At 34.3% G+C, this 24,281-nt stretch overlaps 1 protein-coding gene across 1 annotated transcript in view; it reads right to left on the bottom strand.

Moving 5' to 3' along the window:
* Nucleotides 1–24,281, bottom strand: part of LOC149781403 (28S rRNA (cytosine-C(5))-methyltransferase-like) — a 122,676-nt gene that overhangs the window by 16,420 nt on the left and 81,975 nt on the right. Inside the window, exons 14-16 of the mRNA XM_089935500.1 lie at nucleotides 24,040–24,129; nucleotides 17,778–17,900; nucleotides 16,071–16,168 (exon numbers count right to left, since the gene is read on the bottom strand). Of these exons, the coding sequence (XP_089791626.1) occupies nucleotides 16,071–16,168; nucleotides 17,778–17,900; nucleotides 24,040–24,129 (311 nt within the window). The remainder of the gene's footprint in view (nucleotides 1–16,070; nucleotides 16,169–17,777; nucleotides 17,901–24,039; nucleotides 24,130–24,281) is intronic.

Consider the following 24,281-nt stretch of genomic DNA (forward strand, 5'->3'; position numbering starts at 1 on the left):
GTCACTGGAAATACCAGTGTGTGATTTTGAGCCTAAAATTGATGTTGAGTGCGTGTCCAATGTACGTGTTGGATGGACAATATACCGGTTACATTTGTTAAATATACCCATGTCTAAACAAGCAGACAATGGGAATGTTGGACTTAAAACCCTAATACAGCATTATGGAAGAGAAAAATCTGGCATAAGAGGCAGCAAAACACTGATTCAAGGAAGTGAATCTTTGGCAGGGTTCATGTTAGTGAAAACTGACAGAGATCTCGGAAACGCTTATAATCACGCGTATTTGGACGCCAATTCTTTTTATTTAGGTGGGCGGTAAAATTCAAAGACTTGCCAGTCCTGCTTCAGTTACCTGTATAGTGGGAAAATGTGTTGATCAGTTAGCTGTGATGATATTTACAATGACAGAATTTAGTGGTTGAAAGCCCCCCCCCCCCCCCGTCGTCACCATTATAAGAGTACATCAAAAGAACATGCTGCAATAGCTAAGCGGCGAGATCAAAGGCTTTGACTGGCAGCTGGGTGGTAAAATATACTGATATTTACAGTGCTTGAATTAAGAGGCAGAAATACCCAGAGATGCACATGTGGTCATTTATAACAGTACATCAAATAAACAACTTTAGCTTTCATTCTTGTGTTCATTTCCGAGTGTAACGGAATAAGCACTGCACGTGACCTTGGAATCATGACATGCTGAGGCATAGACTTCAATGAGTATTTTGGGGTTCAACAGAAAACTGACAAAGATTATGAGATTCAGGAGAGGACTAAAAGTTGCTAGAACTGATAGTTTGAAAGGGACATTAGCCAAGTGTAAGAAAGTGTGTGATGCCTAGCTTAGTGCTTTGAATAAGACCTTCCTTGGATCGAAAAAATTCAGACTCACTCTGATGGACAAGCAAGAGCTATGTTAGTGTTTTAAAGAATGTAGAAATTAAACTCTAAACCAAAATGGGAGCCATGGACTCTTAGTTTTAAAATCCTAACGAGACCTTTGGTTCAAAACTTTTCTTTCTGGGACCGAGATATCCAAGAGAGAATACCCATGGGGCCATACATGTGAGATGTTGAAAATTGCACAATCATAAGGAACAGTAACTTGTTCAAGCTAGTTATGCATATGCGTTTCAGACAGCAGGCAATGAAAGGAGTTCACAGCACAGAATAATATTTGTACACCGAAGAGGAGGATCATATTAAATTCAGAAACAATTAACAGATTTATGCTCGTAGGGAACATCAGAGAATCCCCATACAACATAATTAAGTTTGTGTAGATCTCAAGTTGGCAGAACCACTGTTCAACAAAACAAGAGAAAGACAAACTTTTGTATCATGCAGATGTATGACCAAATGATGTACATGCTCTCTATGTGCAAAAATTAAATGACATTAAACATAAGAGACTGACTGATCTGTGTAAACTCGAAGCAAGATGGATAAAAATTTGTCCTGTTTGTGTTTGGTTCTTCCTATGTATATTTTGATCATGGTGGTATTTTCTGCAGACCTTTTGGCACTTAGTTCCAAGCCATCATTTGGTGTTTGTATTGCAAAATGGATAACTAAAAATGTATATTATCTAGTACAATACATTTTTAAGCAGTATCATTAACTGATGATGAAATTGATGAAAGAATACTTTAAGTCCTTTACTACACTACTAATCTGTTCATCATGATTCTTTTTTTTTTTACCATCTCCTTTAGTCTTACTGGTACCAGTGCTTTTAATAAAATTGTAACTTCTATTTTCTTGCAATCTAAATATTTGTAATGATGTGTTATTGTCAAAAGGTAAAATGTGCTTAGTGTTGTAAAATCCAAAACTATTAATTAGCAAGGGACTAAAGTAAAAAGTGGACAGAAATTACTGCCATATTACAATGCTGTTAGAAACAACAGAATAGTTGTAAAAGATGTATTTTGCACAAAGTTGCAGAACTAGCGCTCGTATTGTTACCACATATTCTACTTAAATAATTATATCGTTATTTCTGTATATTCCTATCAGTATTTTCCCAGTGGTAGTAATTTTCTGATCTGATGTTCATTTCTTGTGCAATTTTTACACATCAAGAATTCTCACCGTATCATTAAAAAACAATGTAATCTGCACCAAATTGAGTTGCTTGAGAAGAAATTAATTTTTTAAACCCCCAAAATCACTGAAGCTATGAGTTCTTGCATTAAAGTCTCACATTAAATAACATTTGATGTAGCCACGATAGTAGTTTAGGATGCAACTGTACCAATTTCACCTTTGGATTTATCAAAAACTTGAATGTGATGGAGGAACATTATGAGCTCCAAAATAAATCAATTTTAGAACCTGTTCATTGACTATAAATCAAGTATCCGAGTCCACCTGAATTGCTAGAAATTTTTGAATTCTTTTGACAACATCATAATTAGCTGTCAAATATGGAGTAAGCCTATAGTCTTTATGCCATCCCAACCAAGATCCCACCACAACCACATGACCATGCCCAATGACATCACAGTAATAATCGCTATACAACTAGAGATGACATCTCTTCGAGAATTTTGATTTCAGTAGAGCTGTAACAGAGTGGAACAGTAAGAAACAGTGACAGATATTTAAGTGCTAGGGAGATATTTAACAATGGCTATTCCCACCACTTCCTCACTGGAGATCACACACACACAAAACTTGGAGTACATCCTGAAATCCTGTTAGCATCCCTGCAGAGGAGATAACTTGACTATTCAATTTTATTGGTCTCTGGTTATCCGATGGCATTTCTGTTACTTGAACATTATCTTTCAGTGTGTCCATTCAGCATGGTCGAAAAAGGCTTACAACCATTGAGAGTTGTTCAAGGACTCACATCACTACAGATGTGAAAGAACGAGAACCATACTATAAATCAGTGAAGATAAAATAGAGTATATATGGGTTTGACTGTCCCTGATTGATTGATAATGAAAGTTAGTTTTAGCATAAGCAATCTTTTGAGAGCTTGTCCTACTTGTAACTGAAAAAAGTGAGGGACATTGTTTTATTAACATAATTTCCATCCCTTTACAGACCAGAGTTTGGACGACTCATTACTGAAATCAGCAGCTGACTTTTTTTTTTTTTTTTTTTTTTTTTTATTAACCCCGTAATAGGTTGACCAATGGGTCGGGGAACCATCCCAGGGTCACCTTACAATCAAACATTTCTGGTTATCAGATAATCTAGGGATAATAAATATAATCTACAGAGAAAGTAAAAAAGAAAACACACACACACACACACACACATATACACATGCATATGGCACACAATCTAGGTGACATGGCCTTTGTGATATTACAATATTTTGTTCCTGTTTACCATCAAGACAGAGACAAGTTAAATGTTCATTGTTGAGGTCCATTTTTGAAGAAATTGGTCCTCTTTTTTATTTACCTTAGCATTGTATTTTTCAATGTTCTTATGCATTGCAACTATTTGCTTAAAGGCAAAAATAGAAGGATTTTTCATATTGAATCTGCAAGTATAAATATAATATTTTGCCAAAATAAGCAGAAAATTACCCAAACTGTCCAGTTGTTCACTTCCTAAAAATGTTTCTTTTTTGGACAGATGTACAATATTTGGGCAAAAAGGTGCAAAATCTTCAATAAAACGGTACCAAAACTGTGAAGTAATACTGCAGTCATAAAAGAGATGCTCAATACTTTCAGTTTCACTCTTACAGAAAGTACATTTGTTGTCATCAAATATGTTAATTCTTTTAAGAAAATGATTAGTAGCGATTATTCTATGGATTAATTTAAAGTTAAAAGAGATCAACTTGGTATCCTTGGTACAGCGTTTTGCCCGGCTATATATATCAGACCACTCCTCACTACTTATATTTTTATTAAATACTTGCATCCAAGCTTCTTGCTTCGCAGTGTGTTGCCTTTTAGTTTCCTGTAAAAGATCTTTGTAAACATACTTGAGTGAATCTTGTTTTCGCAAGTTCGTTATTTTATCCTCCTGTTTATCAAAATTATTATGTATTAGATGTTTTTTTATGGCATCTTTCCATGCTTTAGGAATTCTGGATATTAAGGAGAAGTATTTCAAGAAATCATCGCTTCCAGTTTTTTGTTTTATTATCTCAAAAGGTATTAAATTACCGTGGTCATCTACTAGATCGTTCAGAATTTCAAAACCAGCTTCTGTCCAGGATTTGTATTGATAAATCATTTTAGGGGGGACAAAATGTAAAATACTCATGGATAGATACTCGTTAGGACTTTGCGGTTCTTCTTTCCATTTAGATACTGCCAAAATTACATCTCTCCAAAAACTGTTTTTAATGAACTTACTAAATTCTTCTAATTTCCTTCTCCCTAAATTCCAAATATCCTTTTTATTTCTGAGTATAGTTGTATTGACTAAGTTCTGCCACGTTCCATCTTCCTTTTCCAGCAATCTTTTAACCCATCTTATCTTAATATACCTAATGAATGAAAATATGTGTATCATATTTAGTCCTCCCTCGTTTTCTGAGGAAACTAGTATATCACGTTTTATTCTCTCTACTTTTCCACCCCATACAAATTTAAATAACATGCGATTTAGTTCTGCTTCAACTTTTGCTGATGGGTTAGGAAGTGCTGAAAAAAGATGTATGAATATGGGCAGAACAAGAGTCTTTATAACAATTACTTTACCAACTATTGACAGATGTCTTTGACTCCAGCTTGCCAGTATTCGTTTTGCCTTTGTTAGTTTCTTCATATAATTAATTTCCACCATCTGTTGTAAATCTGGAGAAAATTCTATGCCAAGGAGTGTAAAGTTCGAAGAGGACCAAATTAGGCCCATTTCGGGACATATTCTTTCATTAGAAAATTTCCTGTTTCCAATCCAAATAGCTTTTGTTTTTGTTATGTTACATTTAAGTCCCGATAATAGAGAGAAACCTTGCAAGATATTCATAGTTGCTTCAAGAGAAAAACTAGATCCATCAAGAAGAATAAAAGCGTCATCGGCATACTGACCCAATTTATATTCACTGGCGTCAAAGATTACTCCCCGTACATCCACGTTTTGCTTTAAAGTTATAGCTAAAATCTCAACCCCAATGATAAACAAATAAGGTGCAAGGGGATCTCCTTGACGACATCCTCTTTCAAGTCTAAAAAAAGATGACATATGTCCATTATATATAACACAACTATTAGAGTCATTACAAAACAGTTTAAACCACTTACAAACGGAATCACCAAAATTAAAAGATTGTAGAGCTTCTTCCACAAAGATCCAGTTAATTGAGTCAAAGGCTTTTTCGAAATCCATTAACAATAATAAACCATATCTGTTTTCATTCTCAAGTTGGTCCATGATATCATATAATAGTCTGGTGTTTTCTCCAATGAATCTACCCTTCATATATCCTTTCTGAGTATCGCTGATTATTGATGGAAGAACCTTTTTAATCCTAGCTGCAATTGCTCCCGAAGCAATCTTATAATCAGTATTTAAAAGTGATATAGGTCTCCAGTTTTTAAAATATCTTCTGTCTTTTTCCTCCTTTGGTAGACATGTGATGACTCCTTGAGTCTGAAAATCTGAAAGTTTTCCTACAGTATATCCGTAATTTATTGATCTACATATAAATCCCCCCAGAGACTTCCAAAAGAATTTATAGAACTCTACAGTGAATCCATCCGAGCCAGGACTTTTTCCATTTTCCATCCGTTTTAGAGACATACCGAATTCATTAATTGTAAGCAGACCCTCGCATGATTCTCTTTCCTCTCGACTAAGTTTAATATTGTGATCAAAAAATCTATTTCGAGTTTTTTGAGTAGCCTCGTCATCAAGCTGAGCTATTCTACTTTTGAACAATTCCATATAAAACTGTTTTTGTGCTTCTAAAATATCTATTTGGTCAGATATATTTGTCCCATCATCTAAAATAATTTCCTTTATTGTCTTATTAACATAGTTTCTTTTTTCGAGATTTAAAAAGTACTTTGTGCTTTTTTCCCCAAATTCATACCATCTAGCTTTAGATCTTAATATAACACCTTCTATGTATTTTTTCCTAGATTCCTCTAATTCTGCTTTTTTTCTCTCTAAATTTTCCAGAATTTCCTCATTTATGTTATTCGACAGTCCCCCCTGAATTTCTATTATTTCCTGCTCAATTTTCTTTAATTTTTCCCGTTTCTCTTTTGATTTCCTAATAGAATAACATATAGTTTCAGATCTTATTTTCATTTTCAAAATTTCAAAGAACATTTGGTCGTTACAGGAAAGAGAAACATGGAGAGAGTCATTTTTATTTCCCCCTACATAATATTCATTTACAGTGTCAGTTATACACTTTTTGACCAAATCAGTATACTCAGTGTTCCTCAACAGTTGGTTATTAAATTTCCAATATCCTTTTCCCCTTGGAAACGTTGAAAACGCCACACTCAAAACAATAGCTGAATGATCAGTCTTGTACCCTGGTAAGATACATGCATCAGCTGTATTCATATGAATGTCATCCGATACAAGAAAGTAATCTAGTCTACTTTGTTTCAAGGGAGATTTTTGCCTCCAGGTATACATCTTTAAGTCTTGGTTGGAATTTCGCCAGGGATCAATTAATTCCAATTCGTTTTTCAGGTCTTGAATCGCTGCCCTAGACTGTTGGTGTTTGTCATGTAAAATATTATAAGTATCCAAATCTAAGTCTTGAACAGTATTCCAGTCTCCGCACATTATAATTGATGAGTTCTCAAAAAATAAAGTCTCCTCCTTTAACTTTCTAAAAAAGCTAGGATTATCATCATTATAACCATACAAATTCACGAGGGTTATTCTGCTGCCATTAATTGTAATATCTAAAATAATAAATCTCCCTTGACTGTCACATCTTTCTCTATGGATTATAAATACAAAAGTATTTCTAAAAAATATTGCAACCCCAGCACTCTTACTAGAGCAGTGGCTAAATATACATTTGTATCCCCATTCAGCTGACCAATATATTTCATCGTTCTTTGTACTATGAGTTTCTTGCAAGCATATTATAGATACATTCTTTTGTTTTACCCAGTGGAAAATATCCCTTCGTTTTAAGACTGAACCTTGCAGGCCTCTAACATTAATAGATATAATTTTTATGTTATTATCCATGAAAACAGCAGAAATTTTACACATACATATTCTTGTACAGGAATGTATGAAGTAATTATCACCTTGAGTTTATCATATGCATGGCTTTCACACTCACACTCACACAGAATACAAACATCCATAATAAAATCATCCATGGTGTTACAGTAAATGCTGTAGCTTTGGCTGCGTTTAACATTGATACAGTATACTATGGACAACAAGTGAAACAACTCCATTTGCGATAACTCTTATGCACCTCTGACAGACCTTTCCGGAGCTAAGACAGTTTTGTAAACCAAACAGCACAGATTAAAAAGAATATAAATTACAACTTAATGAATGAAAAAAGGGGTAAAAGGGAAGAAAAAGAAAGGGTGAAAGAGCGCATACATGGGAGTGGTGGGTGATTGAATGTATGAGCAAAAAAAGTGAGACTGAGAGATTTATCGTGGAGGAGTAATGTTGAGAAAAGTGAGTAAACAACTGAGTAAATGTGTATATGAGAGTATAAGAGTGAAAGATGATTTATAAACTAGTGAGGGAATTTATTAGGGAGAGATATAACAGTGGACCAGCGAATAAACAAACCTATTAATTAAGGATAAAATTGGTGAGGGAAAGAAATGTCTTATAAACAAAATATTAAAACAAATTAGAGTAGAAAAAGGAGTATAAAAACGAAAGTTCACATACCTATTCGGCCAATTTCATAAGTTCATAGAATTGCATATTACACTTATAATCTAATTTTCTCATCAATTTCATCATAGATGTCAAATTTTATCCTTTTTCCTGATTTGGTTTTACCATACACAGATCCATTAAAATACCATGCACTGTCAATTTCGTGATGCCTAGATAATTTATTGATAAGTTCAGTATTCAGCCTGGTTACATCCTCTACCAGTCTAATTCCTTTGTACTGCAGAAAATCCTTCCTCTTCTTGATAATTGGAAGTTTACAATCCAGACTCCAAAATTTGACAATCACTGGCCTTGGTTGTCCCTGTCGACCTGGAATCCTATGCACAGCCACTATGTCCCTGTTATCTAAATTAATTTTTGTAACTTCCTTCACCAATTTCGGAATTCTCTCTCTCAGATTTTCATGTTCCTCCTCCTCCAGCCCTAAAACTTTTATGTTCAGCTTCCTTGAATATTGTTCGAATTGGTTTGAAGCTGCACTTGCTTGCTGTGATCTCCTCTCATAATCTTTCATATCAATCCTCATTTTATCATTTTCCTTCTTTGCTTCCTGTAATTTTTCTAGCAACTGGTGGTTTTCAAATTCCAGTGAATCCACCCTATCCATCAACTCTCCTGTCCTCTCCTTTACTACCCTTTCACTTTCTGCTACTATCTCCTTTCTCAGATCTTCCTTCACATTCTCTAACAATTTCCTCACAATAGTTGTAACAATTTCTGTTAGGTCATCTTTTTTCACCAAGTCAGCAATAGCAGATGTAAAATCTGCTTTTGAAATGCTCCCTCTGAGACTTTGCTTTATTTCGTCCAAGTCCAGCTGAATTGTACTCAAGGTTGATTCACTCATACTTGTGTCAGATGTCTCCATTAGGGTGCCACTCTGTAATCTGGTTTTTATTTGTTGCTTGCCTTGATCTTTCTTTCCACTCATACTTGTAGATAATCTTGTTTGGACTAATTTTTTCTCACTACTCAGTTGTGACACTGACATTTATTACTCACCATGTGCCAAACAACTCTTACAGTTGAAGGCAAACTACACTGAAGTAAATAAATGAGTCAAACAGATCAGGTAGGGAATGTCTCAAAACTGCACCACTAAACTTCCATCTCTATTCCATCATATTTGAATTTTGAGTGGAAAAACACATTTTTTTTCAAAATTGATTAAGATCTACCAATAATGTTGTATGTCCTGCATTCCTTGAATATTCACACATAATCCCAACAAGCATGAACCATTTCACTGTAAAAATAACCACTTATAACTGCCAAAATCTACAGAGCCCACTTTACTAGCTTCCACCTATAGCCGCCATTACTCGTACGTCCAGCAGCTGACTCTTTGGTGCAGTATTGAAAGCACACATTTCAAATTTGTATAGATCTAGAAAATGGTGGGGCTGTTATGTTTTTTTTCTTCTTCACAAAAGCTGTCGTCATAGATGTGTCTATACTGATATAAATTTGATCATGAGCACTCAAAATTTAAAGTTACTGAATTTTAATATCGTGGTGTTTGCACAAATTTACAGTGGGAACTGAATTAGTGCAGAGTCCTGAACTCTTGAGTTTTGTGCAGAAATATGGAATCCAAGCAGAATACATCCAGAAATGTAGAGGTTTTCAATCTTGGATTTAGTCTCCCCATTGTGCTTCACACTGATATGCATATTCACAGAACATTTGTATAGTAATTAGTAGGAAAAGTGAGAAATTTAGATACATATCATAAACAAGACAAACAGTATGTGGGGGGAGAAGATCATAAGAACAGGCTAGAATGGAGAAGTATAAAAAAACAATAATGAGTAGAAGTGTGTCTCCTTTTTTATGTGTGCAACATTATTTTCTTGGCTTCAGTAAGAAATTTCATCAAAAGGAAGACAATAAAGGGTGTACAGTTAACTAAACCAATATGAACTGAGCTACTTAAAGGCTGTATCAAATTAATTTTAACCTTCTGGTCTGTTTCTGTCCATTCTGGTGATATGTCCACTGAATCAGTATGGTTGGAAAAAATACTTGGCAAATTTAAAAAATTAAAAATCTTTTGGCAGATTATGATTATACCCTACTTCTGCCTGAGAGATGTGAATAATTTTATTTCTTGATTTGTTGATTGTGGTTGTTGCTCACTTCAAATTCATCATTGAAAAAACACTGATGCATTCTCATACATTGTTACAAATATTTATTACAGATGCATATCATCAGATATTGGTGAATATAGCTTGAATAAGTTATAACAGTTCTAGTTGGAACAATGAACATTGTTAAGAGAAAATCTAAGTGAGCTAAATGTAAACCTTTCGGCAGTGTGTGATGCAGGATTGCTCAAGACTTTTCCATCTCGTATGCTCACCATGAAAAATCCATTGCACCTACTGATGATGACTTTTAGGTAACTGTCAGAAAGGCATAATTGACGATATTCGACAATATTCTAGGTCTGCAAAAATTACTTTAGTCAAAAGTTATAAACTCATACAGCTGTGGCAAAAATGACTGACTAGTACCTTTGCTGCTGTGGCCAAGGTTGATTAGTTGGTTGATTCAGTGTGGTTTGATTTTGGGTTTTTTAGTGATTTTTTTACAATATATTAGGTGGAGGAAGAACCCCGAAAGACCACCAACCTAAATTGGTTGATCTGTGACACAAACTCACTCTGTGAGATGTTTAAGTGATGTAAAAGCAAGCACCTTAGTACACTTGGGCACATGGAACCTCTGTTGATTTGATGTTTATCTCCAACAGCTGTAGTCATTTAGACATGAGATCTCCGGGGTTTCAGTAGATCATTATGGCCTTTACACCATTTTCAGATGAAGAGAATCTATATATGGCAGCCAGTTTTACTGCTGATGAAAATCCAAGTCCTTTTGAGACATCAAACACCACTTATGTAGAACCACTGACCTTCCACAAGTAACTGGTAACATTCTCGTTTACATATTGGAGGCAAGTAATCACATGACAAGCATCTTGTACCACTGCCATGGAAGCCCCTCAGATCTGTATCACAAGACAAGCATCTTATACCACTCTGCCATGAAAGCCCCTCAGGCCATAGGTATAAGTCTCATATGAAAGACTAGAAGTGGGAGATAGAACCTGTGACAACTGGACTGAAAGTGCAGAACGTTACTGCTAGGCCATCAGTGATGATTATGATGCTGTTGACAATACAGTTAACTGCAATGACATTGATTTTATGAGTACTCTGGGAAAAATGATTCCTTGACTTTCATCCATTTTTTTAAATCTATGATATACAAATGTTTGACTTGCTATATTTTTTAATAACTTTATATTAGTCTTGCAACAAGGCGTAAAAATAAGACATCAGTCACTGAAAAAGATGTTCCTTCAAGAAATTATGTAGTATAAAAGTAGACAAATATGCAACATCACTTCCACAGGCATCATTGGTTTTTTTGTGACAAATCATATAAGTTTACCAAAACATTTATTGGAAAAAAATAATAACAATGAATCATAGAATCTGACCACACATTTAAAGCAATACAAGATTTAACTATTATTCCAATCAAAAGCAGCATGCCTGAGAACAAAGAAAAATAGCAAGACATATTGATCACTTTAGGAAACACAGAGTTTAGTAAGGATACAAATTCATGATTTCTGTATTAGAATAGAAATATTTATTATAAAATCTGTATTCACGGATGTTAAATTAGTAGGTATTAAGGGACTGATCAATGACATCTTCAAATAATAAGCCACCATGAAAATCTGTGATTTCACAGTATCAGAGACATACTTGGCTGACAGAAAAACAAAGAAAAGGACAAAAGACTGATTATAATGAATGAATACAAATAAAAATATGCAGTAGATTATATGATGTATATGAATTCAGTAGATTACCTCCAGCCAGCTGTCATTTAAATCACTTCTGTCCCCAACCCAATATTAAAATCACTTCTACCGCCCACTAACCCATAGCCAGAAATTATGTTAAAAAATGTACTTCTGTAGGGGGCAGTGTTTCTCAATTAAAACACATCTGACGGTGGATCATAATTTTTTTAAATTGCTTCTGTTGTGGGTTGGTGGAATTTGAAAGTGCCTTCCCCCCGGGGGGTATATGTTTTAATGGAACAGCCCTAATCCGAGTCCAACTGAATTGTTAAAAAAGTTTTTCTTTTGACAACATCGTAATTAGCTGTCAAATATGGCGTACGCCTATGGTCTTTCTGATATCCCGACCAAGACCCCACCACAACCACGCCCAATGACATCACAGTAACACTCGCTACAGATGATATCTTTTTGAGTATTTTGATATCAGTAGAGCCTTAACAGAGTGGAACAATAAGAAAGAGTGACAGATATGTAAGTATTGTGGAGATATGAAAAAATGGCTTTTCCCCCATCACCACCTCCACATCGGAGATCACACACACACACACACAAAATCCTGAAATTCTAGCAGCATCCATGCAGGGGAGATAACTTGATCATTTTATTTTACTCGTCTCTGGTTATCCCATGGTATTTCTGTTACTTGAACATTATCTTACAGTGTGTCCAGTCAGCATAGTCGAAAAAAGCAAACAACCACTAAGAGTTGTTGAAAACCATAGTATAAATCAGTGAAAACAAAATAGAGTATATATGGGTTTGTCTGTCCCAGATTGGTTGATACTGAAATTAAGATTTTAGTGAAAAGAATCTTTTGAGAGCATGTCCTATTTGTAACTGAAAAAAATCAGGAACATTGTTTTATTAACATAATTTCCATCCCTTTACAGACTTGAGTTTGGAGGACTCGTTACTGAAATTAGCACCCGACTCTTTAGTGTAGTATTGAAAGCACACATTTCAAACTTGTTTAAATCCAGAAAATGGTGCAGTTGTTATAGGTTTCTTTTCACAAAAGCTGTCATCATAGATGTATCTACACTGATAAAAATTTGATCACGAGTATTCAGAAATTTTAAATTATTGAATTTTAATATCATGGTGTTTGCCCAGGTTTACAATGAGAACTGAATTAGTACAGCAAGTCCCGACTCTTTGAGTCCTGTGCAGAAACATGGAATCCATGCAGAACACATCCAAAAATGTTGAGGCTTTCTATCTTGGATTTAGTCTCCCCACTGCATTTCACACTGATATACATATTCACAATTATCATAGTAGCCGGAAAAGTAAGTGACAAATTTAGATACATATCATAAACAAGACAAATAGTATGTTTGTTGATTCTGGTTGTTGCTCAAATTCAAAAGCATCTTTAAAAAACACGATGCATTTTCATACTTTGTCTGTTAAAAATATTTATTACACATGTACATATCCAGATATCGTGAACATAGCTTGAATACGTAACAACAGTTCTGATTGGAACAATGGTCATTGTTAGAGAAACTTGACATGAGCTAAAATGTAAACTTTTCTGCAGCATGTGATGCAGGATTATTCGAGACTTCTCCATCTCATATGCTCACCATGAAAAATCCATTTGTACCAACTGATGATGACTTTTAGGTAACTGTCAGAAAAGCATAATTGATGATATTCAAAGGTCTACAAAAATTACTAGAGTCAAAATTGATAAACTCACACAGCTATGGCAAAAATGATGGACTAGTACCTGTGCTGCTGTTGTGACTGTTGATTAGTTGGTTGATTTAGTTTGGCTTGGTTTGTTTTTTGAGGGGTTTTAATGCCATGTTTCAACAATATATATGGTGGAGGAAAAACCCGAAAGAACACCAACCCAAACTAGTTGATCAATGTAAAAAAAAACTCATTCTGTGAGATGTGCAAGTGTTCTGTAAAAGCAAGCACCTTAGTACACTTGGGCAAATGGAGCCTCTGTTGTTTCAATGTTTATCTCCAACAGCCAAAGTCATTTAAACACAAGACCTCAGGTTTCAGTAGATCATTATGGCCTTTGCACAATTTTCAGATCAAGAGAATCTATATATGGCAGCCATATTTACTGCTGAAGAAAATCCAAGTACTTTTGAGACATCAAACACCACTCATGTACAACCACTGACCTTCCACAAGTAACTGGCAACATTCTCATGTACACACTGAAGGCAAGTAATCACATGACAAGTATCTTGTACCACTCTGCCATGGAAGCCCCTCAGATCTGTATCACAAGGCAAGCATCTTATACCACTCTGCATTGAAAGTCCCCTCAGACCATATGTATAAGTCTCATATGAAAGACTAGAAATGGGAGATAGAACCTGTGACAACTGGATTAAAAGTGCAGAATGTTACTGCTAGGCCATCAGTGATGATAATGCTGTTGACTATACAGTTAACTGCAATGATTTAGTTTAACTTGCTATATTTCTTTTTTTTTAAACTTATATTTGTCTTGCAACAAGGCATAAAAATAAATATGTCAGTAACTGAAATATTTGTTCTTACAAGAAATTAAATACTGTAAAAGTATGCAGAAAATATATGACATCACTTCCACAGGCATTCATGTTTTTTTTCTGACAAATCACGTACTATAAGTTTATCAAAACATTTAATGAAAAAACAAATAACAAGGAATCATAGCATCTGACCACACATTTAAAGCAATACAATATTTAACTATTATTCAAATCAAAAGCAGCATAAAAATAGCAAAACATAGTGATTACTTTAGTAAGTAAACACACAGATAGTAAAGATACAAATTCATGATTTCTGTATTAGAATAGAAATCCCTATTATAAAATCTATATTCATGGACATTAAATTAGTAGGTATTAAGGGTCTGATCAATGACACCTGCAAATAATAGGCCACCACGAAAATTTGTGATTTCACAGTATCAGACAGACAAACAAACAAAAGGACAAAAGAATGATTATAATGAATGAATACAAATAAAAATATGCAGTAGATTCTATGATCTATATGCAGTAAATTATATGATCTATATGCAGTAGATGATACATATGCAGTAGATGATCTATATGCAGTAGATTATATGATCTATATGCAGAAGATGATATATATGCAGTAGATTATGATATATATGCAGTAGATTATCTATATGCAGTAGATTATATGATCTATATGCAGTAGATTATAAGATCTATATGCAGTAGATGATCTGTATGTAGTAGATTATGATATATATGCAATAGATTATCTATATGCAGTAAATTATATGATCTATATGCAGTAGATTATAAGATCTATATGCAGTAGATGATCTATATGTAGTAGATTATGATATATATGCAATAGATTATCTATATGCAGTAAATTATATGATCTATATGCAGTAGATTATATGATAAATATGCAGTAGATGATCTATATGCAGTAGATTATATGATCTATATGCAGTAGATTTTATGATCTATATGCAGTAGATGATCTATATGCAGTAGACTTTATGATCTATATGCAGTAGATTTTATGATCAATATCTATACAAATTCAGCAGATTACCTCCAGTCAGTGTCATTTAAATAGCTTCTGTCCCCAAACCAATATTAAAATTGCTTCTGCTGCCCACTAACCCATAGCCAGAAATTATGTAAAAAGAATTATGCTTCTGTAGGGGGTAGTGTTTTTCGACTAAAACATATCTGATGGTGGATCATAATTTTTTAAAACTGCGTCTGTTGTGGGTTGGTTGAATTTGTAATTGCCTTGTCCACAGGGGGTATATGTTTTTACTGGCACAGCCTTTATGCAAGCACTAAAGGACTGATAGAAGTACACAGGTCTTGTGTGCCCTCGGACACCTTAAACTAACCACATTTTTTGCACCTAGTGTACCAATCCAACAATGAAATAATGAAAAAGGAATAAAATAATATGCCACAAATGATAAAAAGTATAGAGATCAAGAAAATAAGACTAACAATGTGTGTGGATGGCTAATATTTCTGGATAAATCTAGTGGATTCTTAGATAAGAGAGATGCAAAATTACTTGTATTGAGCAAAAGCTTAAACTGATTAACATCTAATATCTGCTCAGCCCCCTAGAAGACAGAGGTAATACTAATGGTTTCTCAAGAGTTTCTTCCCAAAAATACAATTATTTTAGTCCATATGGAATGCAGATGGGAAAGAATTTTTTTCTCCCTCTTTCTGGGACAGCTGGTTTCAGGAGTAGCAAAAGTTAATTTCAAACATTAATGTAATCAAGCAATGTATCAGATACCAAAAATGCCCTTTGAACTTTGACTAGATCTATCATTCAGAAGCTATAACAGTATCAGATCACTTACTTGACAAAACCTTCCCTTCCAAAATCCAGTCCAGTTGGTACCAACTTCACATTCCTCTTTCTCAATGCATAGTCTATCACCCATTCATTTTCTTCAACCTACAAATGAAATAACACAGAGTTACATGAATAAATATATAAATGGTTTTACTTACCCCATCCCTTTCTAACTGTCATTAGCATTCAAATAGCTTATTATTACTTATGATACTTCCAATGCTTAGGAAAAATAAAAAGTTATAAATGTCTGTATACAGAAAATCTGTATACTAATATGATATAATTTAAGTTATTTTGCTTTAAGATTAAAAAATCTATGTCAAACAGGTGCAATAAATCACATTTACACAAAAATAGTGCAGATCAAATCTGACTTTGATTTTCATGACAGCTCATGCAATTTTAAGGTTCGTTGGTGGTTTGGAGGATTCGTTTTTAACAGCACTTTCAACCTATTATTGGTTATATTATAGCTGAGACAATCAGAGGACACAGAGTCAGCCAAATCGAGCAGGAATGGGTAGAGAATCCACAAACCTTGAATTACGAGCCTGATGCTATACCAACTACCATGGTTTATGTTATGGTTTCCATCTATTTAGGGACCAAAGCAAATAATTTTTTGGTAGGGACCTATGATTTTATTTTTAAAGAAAATTTAGGGCTCTTAAATGGCTTGAAATATTCTTGCTTCGATTTATAACCACCACCACCACTACCACCCAACTATAATATCTATGATATAATAAATTTAAAAAAGGTCTGAGTTAAAAGAAAAATAAAATATCCTGGCTCAAAAGAGTCACCTTGAAATTTAAATGGCCATGTCCTAAATCCTTAAAAAATCATTTTAGCACCCCCAGTCTTGGTGGGGCCTTGAGTGGCAGAGTGGTCTAAAGTGCTCTACGTTACGCAATACTACCATCTTACCTCTGTCTGCGTGGGTTCGAGTCTAGGATTCGGCCAATGTGGGTATGTGAGAAAGCTTGCCAGTAACTTCTCGTGGGTCGGTGGTTCTTCAAGGGGTTTTCCCAGCTTCTTCCTCCACCATTAATACTGGCTGCCATGCACAGCCTATCGTGTGCTGAAAAATGGTATTAAACCCCACAACAACAACTAAAACAACAACAAGTCTTGACTAATGTACCAGACTACCTAAAGACATGAAAAACTAACATAAAACAATGCTGAATATAGGTATGAGCATAAAAGAAACAAAGTCTACACCCACAGGTGAAACATATCCACAATGACTTAATTGAGAAGAGCAACAATGAAATGATTCCTACAAGATATTTTGTAAGATGTTCAGTTGAGAAGAAATTCAAGAAAAAGTATAACTTCTAATAAACAGTAGTATTTGACTGCATATTTATACATGTGTTCTTTCTATGTCTGCATTTTCAACCTGTAGACAGTATTTGTATAGCAACACTCACTTGTGTAAAACAGTTTCTTTTTCAAAGTCCTTAATAAAGCAAACAGAAAAAAATTAAAACTATTAAGCAACCCCTGTAATCAAAGGCCAGCATGGAAGGTGGACTAAAAGATGTTGCACTCCTCCTCAGACTTTCATATTGGCATTTTAAAGTCATCACATGCTCAAAAAGATTCAAGATAAACACTACATGTCTAATATATCTCAACATTTATTTAGGAGGGGACATAACTTCCAATGGATTAAAACATGTATTATTGCACTAATTACCATAACAGAACATGTTGAGTAAACAATGTAGCCCCCTGACTTCGATTTGGCATCACAGCAGTCAATGGCTGCCAGCAGTAACTCCTTCTGAAGATGGGAACACCGCAATATGTCCTTCTCATCCTAAAAAAAATAAAAAAATAACAAAATCCTTTACAAAACTTCGATTTCATTTTCAAATGACTATACTGATGAGCAGACACTGATATATTTGGTATATTCATGAACAATCACCTGTAAAAACATTTCTTATTTGGAACAGTCAAAGAAATTAACTTGAACAAGATGTAAATAACATTTAAACTCTGAATAAGTGGATACTGACACAATATGTCCAGTTTGCATGCCATATTCTTGTTGACACTCACTAGTTTGTGTTTGTGTAAATGCTGCATGATACTCCTTTCAATATATATGTGAGGATAAAAATGGTGGCTTTAATTTTATCAAACCCCACATATCAGTCGGGGACTGAGTCCCCTCCACATTCGCTCCACAACAGAGCAATAAATAACCACAAATTATACCACCGTGCCTCAGCCAGCATGTCGATGGCAACTTCAAAGTGAAGGGGCTGGTTGACAATACTGATTGACATTTGAACTGCCATTGAATGAAGACCACCCATGGAGAGACTGATATGTCATGAGCAATTTACAATCAGATACCATTTCAAGAATCAAGTGATCATTATTTCAGTCCTATATTTGGATAATAAAAACTGACTTCAAAATAACTTGTATATTCTGTACATTAAGAAATGGTTGATTGATTTCTTTTGCAGCATCTTTATGCTTTTCCTTTATTCAAAGAAATCTGAACAAACACTGACTTGACAAAAGACACAACTTGTTAATCCACTGTATATAAATGGTGGTTTACTGCTGAACTTTGAGGAGATAATTGGTGGTTCTACCATTGAGACTTGAGGATATAAACAGTGGATTAACTACAGTATTCAGATTTGAAGTTTTTAATGGTGATCTGCAACTGGGATTAGAGGATATAAATGATGGTTTACTGTTCGGATTTGAGGATATAAATGATGGTTTACTGTTCGGATTTGAGGGTAAAATTGTGGTTTTACTTTTGGGACTTGAACATATAAATGGTGATCTACCACTAGGATTTGAGGATATAAATGGTGGTTTTATTGTTTGAATTTGAGGATATAAACAGTGGTTTTTCTATTCGGATTTGAGAATTTAAATGTGGTTTACTGCTTTAATTTGATGATATAAATGGTTGTTTTACTACTTGGATTTAAAGATATAAACAATGATTTTACTGTTGGTGATTTTAAATTTAAATGGTGATTTTACTGCTGGAATTTGAGGATATAAATGGTAGTTTATTGCTGGGATGAAGGATTATAAAAGTCATTTTATCACTGGGATTTGTGGATATAAATGGTGGTTTTACCATTTGGATTTGTGGATATAAATGGTGGTTTTACCATTTGGATTTGTGGATATAAATGGTGGTTTTACCATTTGGATTTTTGGATATAAATAGTGGTTTTACCATTGGGATTTTTGGATATGAATTGTGGTTTTACCATTGGGATTTGTGGATATAACTTGTGGTTTTACCATTGGGATTTGTGGATGTAAATTATGGTATTACCATTGGGTTTTGAGGATATAAATCATGGTTTTACTGTTTCAATATGATGATATAAATGGTGAAATTTACTGCTGGAATTTGAGGATATAAATAGTGGTTTTCTGTTGGGATTTGGGGATATAAAATGGTGGTTTTGTTGGGATCTGAGGATATTAATAGGTTGGACCATTGGGATTTAAGGATAGAAACAGTGGTTTTAATGTTGAGATTTGAGAACATAAATGGTGGTTTTATTGTTGGGATTTGAGGATATAAAGTAGTTTTACTGTTGGGATCTGAGGATAAACATGGCGGTTTTAATGTTGGGATTTGAGGATATAAACAGTGGCTTTACTTTTGGGATTTGAAGATATAAATGGTGGTTTTACTGCTGGGATTTGAGAAAACAACGATTTTACCGTTGGAATTTAAGGATATAAATAGTGGTTTAATTGATGTGATTTGAAGATAAAATAGTGGTTTAACTGTTGGGATCTGAAGATAAAAATGGTGGTTTTACTGTTGGGATTTGGTTTTTATCAATAATGTACAAGTATTATGCTACCCAGACATATGCATTAGTGAGACTATCTTGGACTTCAAACTCTCAAGTGCAGCATAAAAAGTCTGACATAGTTGCAAATATATTGAAGAAACTTTCTTAGTCAAAATTATATCTGTTACACATTAAGAGTAGTGATGATGTCATAAACTTAAGGTGACAGACCATCAGAAAATGCATGGTAGACTTCACTGGCATTTGCTGTAGATTAGGACAATAAGACAGCCTTACATGTGCTGATGTGGCAAAATAATCCTTTCAAGATATACCATAATAAGAGTATCTAACCAAGATGTAATTAAAACAACTGAAACAATCAATCAATACTTTACAGGTTATGCAGTTGTCCTCTCTCTTCTGTCCCTCACATCAAACTTCCAATTAAATAATAAGTAACAATTAGAGTTTCCTTATTTTTTATCCATTTCTTTTGAACTGGTGGTACCTTAGTTCTATCAGAGCAAAAAAGATGCGAGACTGTAAGTGAAAATAATATGCCAAATTCATCCATATGAAACTAGGCCTGATAAATAAAAGTTTAATTTAAATCTTGTGTTTTTGATATGCAACATTTGTCAAATTGTACTGGATATCTGACATTCTGCTACGCTACAAAAATCAGAAATCGGTGGTTTTGCTAGGAGGTGACGGGCTTGCCCTATCTCTAACATTCTGTTTCCCCATGAAAGTGAAGTTGACTTTAATATGCCATGAATCAGTATCAAATATCCACCCATACCTATTTCCCCAATTAAAACCCTGAAACATTTAGTTGCACTTTAAGGTAAACTTTTCTCATAATGAAGTAAATTCTTGTGCCCTCAAATTTAAATGAAGTTATGATTTTACTGCCAAACATACAAATATTAAACCCAAGGAAACAAGTTAGATCCAAAGCTTTCTCAATCCCAAAACCAAACACTCTATTCTTAGAGAAATTGTATGGCCCGAAATGATGAAATGATTAATGAAATGTTTCTTCTGAAAACTTTTTTTCTTGAATCATTTGCTTTGGATGAATATTAGTTGCAAATTTGTCTGAAACAGTTACCTATTTTCAAGGTTGCCCCTGACACTATTAATAAAGTAATGCAGTAACATTTCAGATTTCAAGATAAAGTTTATAAAATATTTTCGAAAAATATGAAAATTTTGTGCATTTTAACACTTTTTAACCCGTAAAGAGCTATATTGTCTTGTAGTACAAGATCCCTCAGTGATGAATTGTTTGAGAGAAAAAAAAAGAAGAAAACTGTACAGTTTTTAAATTGCATTATTTCAATAAATATACACAACAGATACACAAACCCTATAAAAAATGATGGTGGATGTATAAATTTTAAGATTAGCATCAAGGTGCACGTGTAAATTTAACATATTTGCATGTACATGTGCAAATAAAGGTAAAATGAAAAGTTATGATTGTATTTCATCTGTATTTTTGTTTGTTTTTTTATGTAAAAGTTCAAATATATCTAAGAAATATTATATTCTTTAGTAGTTCAACCATGTACATGTACATGTTATGTCTGTCACAATGTTATATCTAAATTGTGAAAATCACAGGTAATGAAAAGGTAAACGTTTTGTAAACATCCACTCCATGAATGTCATAGGTAAGTTAAGACCCCCAGAGACAGTAATAAATGTTCATGAAAAATTTTCACTTGTTATTTATTCTAATATATTTGCATTATCTCATATCCACTTGTGAGCCTACGGAGTCATCTATTGTGTTTATTACCTGTTCAGGTGTTATTCTAACTCATGTGAACTACTACATTCATTTTGTTTGTAATTTACACCTGTGTGGAATAACCTGAAACAATCAGGTACACAAAGTGCCACTTGGCATGTCTCACATCTGAAAGATGTCTGCTTTCTTCCGAATCCCTCACAGTCCTTTCTTCTCTTATTACAAGCAACACAATCACGTGCAGGGTGTGCTTGTGTAGCTCCAGGTGTAGATGGAATAAATTCAGGGCAATGCCTTCCAAAGAGGCATTCAGGTTGCTCACCAGCAAATTTTCATCCTCTCTTAGTAGGTTCAGACACATCTCCTACTTCCTGCACCAATGACTTCACTAATGAAACACGGAAATCATGGTGACTTAGTTTCTTCTGCATAGGTGAGAATTTCAGGTACAACTGATAGGCGTTTACAATATATACAATATATACATTCAACAGAAGAAAAAATAGTTTTCTCCACCATTTCTTGGATTTCCTTACTACAGAATTGTATTGGTTAATTTGGTCAGTTAAATCTACTCCTCCCATGTTTTTTACATAATCCACAGTACATGTGGGTTTCATTACAGGTGTGTTTGTTGCAAATTTTGTTTTATTGATCACTGCTACGTTACCTTCATGAAAACTGGAAATCATATTTCCATCTCGTTTGTCATGATACTTCACCAGTTGCAAATTGTCCTTTCTGCAAAAAATACACTCACATTGGTTGAGTTTTTTTTAAAACCATCAATGCCTCTGTAATATCTACTCTATTTGTTCGCAAGTTTCCACATGCAGAGGTATTTAGCAACTCAAATTCGTTAAATGTTCAGGTGATGAATATTAGTTATCCATATAAACTCTTTGTCCTTTATTCAAAAGACTACACTTGCAAAGCAAACCAATCACAATTTTTGTTGTTTTACTCAGCTCATCAATGTTTAGTTCTAGTCCTTCACAATAATTGTCAAGGTCTCCACCTGTCTTACCAGCATAAATGTGGTAGCCAATACAATATCCACTGCTTGCCTCACACACCTGGAACAGCTTTATGCCAAAGTTTGGCAGGGTTATAAACTCAAAACGTCAGATGACCTTTCTAAGGTCAGGTAGCCTCATCAAAACTGAGGTTCATATCTGGTGAATAAACCTCAGCAAATGCTTCATTTTTTTCTTTAATCATTGGGCAGATCTTGTGTCAAGTGTCACCTTGATTGTTTTTGTTGTCTGGCAGGTGTAAATTGCTTAGAATAGCTAGAAATCTATCCCTACTCATTGTTTTGCTGAAGTATGGGGTTGATATCACATTATCAGTAGCCCAGTAGGAATCAAGATCACATTTATGTACCAAACCCATTGCTTTAATCAATGCGAAAAAGAGTTTTAGCTGGTCAGTTGTGACAGGCTGCCATTTCTGCATGCGACTATTCTCCTTCAAGTCTGCCCCATGAATTCTGATCTGCATAACGATTTGTTTGATCTACTAATAGATGCAATAACTTGTCATCAAAAAAAGGTCTTATATAGTCAATAGGTTTAGTATTCACCATCTTGACATTTAATTTTGAAGTACCAGTGAATGGAGAGTTGACAGGCATGCCATCTTTTTTCATCCAGCCAGCACGTAAATCAAACTCCAGTTCCACATCAATTCCTAGCTTAAATTCACTCATGAGTATCTCCATCAACACATTGACCAGCTCCAATAATTTCATCTTCCTCAAATCCTTCAAAATTATTATCATCACTATCAGAAGTCAGTATTTGTTGCAAGAAACCACCAGCGTATTCAGCATCAGCCATTTAAATTTTTTCCAGGTACCACATGCTCAGAAGCGAGTATTTGTAAAACTTCTTTGTTAAATGCATAGTAAAGTACAATGGAATGCTTGTTCCAGGCCTCCATAAACCAATCAAATATAGTTTTAGTAAGTTGAAGTAATAGGATGTGTACATTGTTGCCTACCTGGAAAATGACTTAAGTCGTGACAAGCACTAAAAGACACTGACCGACAGCATGACTAATGTCGCGACAAGGATTTTAAGGGTTAACATGACGAGCCAGTAAAATATCAGTTATTTGTTAATTTGTTTAGCCACTGCAACGTTTTACCTCTAGCTCAATTCTCTCCCTATTTTAATAACTTTACCCTATTCAGACTAGACAAAGAAGTCACTTACGCCCAAAAGTATGGTTACAGATTGCTGGAATTGTGTTCATGGAACACAAATGCCCACTTATATATGCAAGGCAAGGCATCAAGATGTTACAAGGCATATAAATTCTATGAAATACACGTAAACAGAAAAAAAGAAACATTTTGCACATATATACAAGGAAAATACAAATAAATATCTCACCTTATTAACCTTGACCTCTGGATCCTTAGAAATGACCCCTGTTCCACTACAAGGTGCATCTATAAGGACTCTATCAAATCCAGTCATCACCTACAACAAAAGTTATATCCAACAGAAAACTGTAATTGTCATTTACTTTCCATTCAGTAAAAATTGGAACATTTACTTCAGTGACATTCAAAACTTGAGAAATGTTGCACACTTTTCAAACTTCAATAATAAATATTTCATCAAGTATTTTG

This window comes from Sinohyriopsis cumingii, chromosome 15, assembly GCF_028554795.1.
Source record: "Sinohyriopsis cumingii isolate HCF-2022 chromosome 15, ASM2855479v2, whole genome shotgun sequence".
Lineage (NCBI taxonomy): Eukaryota > Metazoa > Mollusca > Bivalvia > Unionida > Unionidae > Sinohyriopsis > Sinohyriopsis cumingii.